The sequence below is a fragment of the Neltuma alba genome, unplaced genomic scaffold, assembly GCF_004799145.2.
Source record: "Neltuma alba isolate B1F8T4 unplaced genomic scaffold, ASM479914v2 tig00013520_pilon, whole genome shotgun sequence".
Taxonomy (NCBI): domain Eukaryota; kingdom Viridiplantae; phylum Streptophyta; class Magnoliopsida; order Fabales; family Fabaceae; genus Neltuma; species Neltuma alba.
In genome coordinates this window covers 18,462-23,090 of record NW_021637738.1, presented here as the reverse complement: position 1 = coordinate 23,090, position 4,629 = coordinate 18,462, and the positions used below count along the sequence as shown (strand labels likewise).

General features: G+C 40.6%; 1 protein-coding gene across 1 annotated transcript; it reads left to right on the top strand.

The window, feature by feature from the left end:
- Positions 1-1,939: 1,939 nt before the first annotated feature.
- LOC114738034 (probable glycerol-3-phosphate acyltransferase 3) lies at positions 1,940-3,852 on the top strand. The gene is made up of 2 exons (XM_028926046.1): positions 1,940-2,659; positions 2,826-3,852. The coding sequence occupies exons 1-2, from the start codon at positions 1,940-1,942 to the stop codon at positions 3,720-3,722; spliced, it is 1,617 nt and encodes a 538-aa protein (XP_028781879.1). The 3' UTR covers positions 3,723-3,852.
- Positions 3,853-4,629: the final 777 nt, after the last annotated feature.

Genomic DNA, 4,629 nt, shown 5'->3' with positions numbered 1-4,629 from the left:
TCCCTGCTTTGGTTTTCTGTGACATAGTGATGTCTACTTGTCTCTTCAAAGTTACGCAGTGGAAAATGCGTAGCAAGGGGAAGAGGATGAAAGGAGGCGGGAATTGGAGGGGCAAGCTAAGCCTGGGCTTGGGGTCGGGGGGAACCATGGGGTGACAGTAGTGGAGACAGTAGGCTGTAGGCGTGAGCCATAAAGACTCTCGAAACCCCAGAATCCTATCTATCTGATATATATGTCCCATATCTCTGCGTCATATTTACGCTCCTTATCCGCTCCTCGCCTTCTGTAAAGCTACTTTTCATTTGAGCCCACGTCGTCTTACGGTGCAATATAATATGATTAATAAACTAATCAAGTGCGTCATATTGTTAGCAGTGCGTTAATTTTCTCATGTTCATAATCAACCACTCATCCCAACAAAGCCATCGTTAATCTCCAGCTCCATGCATACATAACATCCTTAAAACATCAAATTTTACATACTACTTCTCTAATCCTAAATAAAAGACCCACTTTATACTACTATCTCCAGTCCTTAATATAAGATCTTGTTTGACTTTTGTTTTGGTCCTAAATATAAGACCCTAATCCACTTTGTCTCTTATATTTTTATATTTTTTTTCTAAGGTAGTCTTTTTAATAATGGTAGTTCTAGCCAATACACTTGATTAGTAAGGATATTTTATAAAAGACAACGCATATTTATTATAAATAACTAACTTAACTTCTTTCTTCAATCGTTTCAAATTAGTCAATTAATTCTTATAATTAGGATCAGGAGTAGTATAATTTATATTATAAAATGAGTCTTATATTTAAGAACGGAAGGAGTATATTACTCATGAGCCACCGTATTGAGAAGTTGGGTATACTCCCGGGAGGATGAATCCGTCAATAATATTAACATCAGTCAACAATCATTAGCGTACCTATGGATCCACCCAAGAGAGGGATTGCTCCCTTTTGGATGGGTTGTCAAGCCCCCCAATCCCTACCCTAGTGGTGTGCGTGTGTGTATACGAGTAGATATAGTCTCTTTAATCTTTATACACCCATTTTCCTTGGTTTTGTCAACTCTCTATAGTTGGCACACAAAAAAAAGTTCCGTCGGTTACGTTATGATACAATAAATATTAATCATAAACAGTATCATTTCTTTGAATAAATTCATCACTGCGGTCAACTTCATTGCTTCGCTGGCTATTAAAAAGATTGTTTTTTGGTCAACTATTAAAAATTGTCCATCTTAAGTTTTTTAAATTATTAAATAAATTCATATTACTACAATTTATTTCATGACTTTTTTAAATCGGCTACTCAATAGCTACTATTTCTAGTCCTTAATATAAGAACTAGTTAATTAATTCAAGTAGATTAAAAAAATTAGTTAAATTAGTTATTTGTAATAAATAAGCATTATCATTCTTAAGATATATTTACCAATCAAGTATATTACTAGAATTATTATTATTACGAGAACTATTTTAGAAAAATATGAGAGACAAAATAAATTAGAGTTTTATATTTAAAGTCAAATTAAATTAAAAGTTAAACTAATTCTAGGACAGTATGTACACTACCATTTGGCCGACGCGTGGTAAGGGTCTTTACGGCCAGCCGATTGACCAATTACCATGACTATACAAGTCAACATGAGCTGATGTAATCTCCTTCTCTCCTCTTTTTTTTTTTGCCGCCCTTTTATTTATATTAAATCTCCTTCTCCTTTTTCCAAAATTAACGTCGGAACCTTCACACTCACCTTTGGTCAACATTTTTTTTAAAAAAAGGGAGACTTGACCGCGTCTGCCGGCTTTTGCCCAGTAAGCCATGCCATTCTCGTAATAAAACTAAAGCGTAGGGGCAATGATGCACGAGTAGTTCTATATATGCTTGCGCGCGCGAGGGCCGAAGCAGAGTGTCTAACTAACGCACCTCGATGGCTAAGATGTTCAGAGCGTTTTTCTTCAAATCCCTTTTCTTCTTTTGGTACCGTTTCCTTCTCAGGCAGCTTAAGAACTTGCTAGGCTTTCATAGATCTACAGGCGCCAATGCCTTTCCTTCCCATTTTAGATACCAAAGGTATCACTCCCTGGCTCACAGATCAGACCTCACTGACCATACCTTAATCTTCGATGTAGAAGGAGCTTTGTTAAAATCTTCTTCTCTATTCCCCTACTTCATGCTCGTAGCCTTCGAAGCCGGAGGGCTTATAAGAGCCTTCATCTTCATTCTGTTGTATCCTTTCGTCTGCTTCGCTGGACCCGAGACGGGGTTGAATATAATGGTGATGATATGCTTCTTCGGGATCAAAGCAAAGAGCTTCAGAGCGGGAAGCGCTGTTCTACCAAAGTTCCTGTTGGAGAACGTTGGTTCAGAAATATTCGAAATACTAAACCGAGGTGGGAAGAAAGTAGGGGTCAGTAATTTACCTCAAGTAATGGTGGAGAGTTTCTTAAGAGAGTATCTGGAGATTGATTTCGTGATGGGCAGAGAGCTTAAAGTGTTCTGTGGATACTACGTGGGGTTGATGGAGGACAGAAAAATCGCTGCGTCTTATGCTTTGAACCAAGTTCGGGAAGGCAAGGGACGTCCTGACGCCATCGGCATCTGCAGCTTTGACAAGTCTCTAGATTCCGAATTGTTGACTCATTGCAAGGTCTGTCATTTTAGTCTTATTTTTCCCGAACGTTGTAATTAGCTAGATCAACTTCTGGTCAAGCTTCATCGGGTGCATCAGTTTTTAGCCAGTAATGCATAATTACTCGTTTTAGAATCTTAGAAACTCACATTCCGCTTTGCCTTGTTTTGGAAAAACCCAACAGGAAGTGTATTTGGTGACGGAAGCTGAGAAGAGAAGCTGGAAAACACTGGCAAGAGAGAAGTATCCGAAGGCACTGATATTCCATGATGGTAGACTGGCCATGAGACCCACCCCAGTGAATGCGGTAGCAACGCTGATTTGGTTCCCTTACGGGTTAATCCTGGCCATTATTAGGATGCTTATTGCGTTATCACTCCCGTACCACATATCAACTCCTCTGCTGGCAATCACTGGTCTGCGTCTGACGACTTCAATGCCCAGTGCGTGCAACAAAGATGACGATGGCCCATGTAGCAAGGGGAATCGTCATCGGCTTTATGTATGCAACCACAGAACATTGCTGGATCCTCTTTACCTGTCGTTTGCACTAAGAAGAGACTTGATCGCCGTGACATACAGCTTGAGCAGAATGTCAGAGATACTGGCACCCATTAAGACCGTCCGATTAACAAGGGATCGCGTTGAGGACGCCAGGATGATGAAGAAGTTATTGAAACAAGGGGACCTAGCGGTGTGCCCCGAAGGGACCACTTGTAGAGAGCCATATTTGTTGCGGTTCAGCCCGCTGTTTTCTGAAATGAGTGACGAAATAACTCCCGTTGCTGTTGATTGCCACGTCAGCATGTTCCACGGTACGACCGCCGGAGGACTTAAGTGCTTGGACCCTCTTCTGTTCCTCATGAATCCTTCTCCTATCTACTCCGTCCGGTTGCTGGATAAGGTGTCCCCTTCCTCCACCGCTCGTGACAGATTTGAAGTGGCTAATCACATACAGTCGCAGATCGGGGAGGCCCTTGGATTTGAGTGCACCATGCTTACAAGAAAAGATAAATACTTGATTTTGGCCGGTAACGACGGCCTTGTTTCTTCCACCACCAATGCTAAATCTAAATCATAATCATGCACGCCCTGTAACATTTACCGATACCGTATATAGCTGTCATGACGAGATATATAGTTTAGTTCGGGAGAGAGAAAACGCCTTTCTTTCTTCTTTTTCTTGTATTAAAATTTTTTTACTGTTCACATATCTTCCTGTCTTGTAATATGCATATATATATATGTGTGCGCGCGCGTCTTATGCGATGCTGATTCTATTCACTTACTTTCTCCTCTTGGGTTTATTTTTACTTCTCTTGCGATTAATATTTTGTTGAAGCAGCCTACGAAATATCCTGCAGAGGCAACTCGGGTTTAATGATCTCGTATGTGTGTTGACCCCAAAACACTCGCGCGAAACCAGATTTTCCAAGTGCTATTGAAAATTCACTGTGTGTGTGGGTACTAATGTTTCCCCTTTTCAGGGTTCACTTGCAATTCCCAATTTATTTCATCTGATCATAAAATTTCAGCTGTACGACATTCGTCTTTCAAGGTGGTCCGCTGAGACATGAAAGCAGCCGTCGCTGATGGCTCACCACCACATTAGTAACTTTTGAGTGCTCCCAGTGGTGGAGAAAACAAACGCAAGAATTAGACTGGCACGAAGTGATGATATTTATTTATGTTGATTTATTTGCCAGAACATGACGAGTGAGATATACCGTATCAGTATTTCATTTCTCAGCGTTTCGCGTCTTTGCAAGTCGCAGCGATCAATGAGTTGCAAAGTTACATTAGGAAGCTGCATTTGTTTAACCCGGCCTTGCCAACGCCTTACCAGCTGCATTTGTGAAGAGCTTAAAATTGCGTTAGGACTCTGCTGGCACTTTTAACCATCTAATTGGGTCTGCATGCCGCTTACACCTTATTCAATAGTATCCAGATATTTACACCAAAAGCATTGCATGAATATTATATTGCCC

Coding starts and splice junctions, on each gene's coding strand:
- LOC114738034 (XM_028926046.1), top strand. CDS start 1,940: ATGGCTAAGATGTTCAGAGCGTTTTTCTTCAAATCCCTTTTCTTCTTT. Junction 2,660..2,825: donor AATTGTTGACTCATTGCAAG/GTCTGTCATTTT, acceptor AAAACCCAACAG/GAAGTGTATTTGGTGACGGA.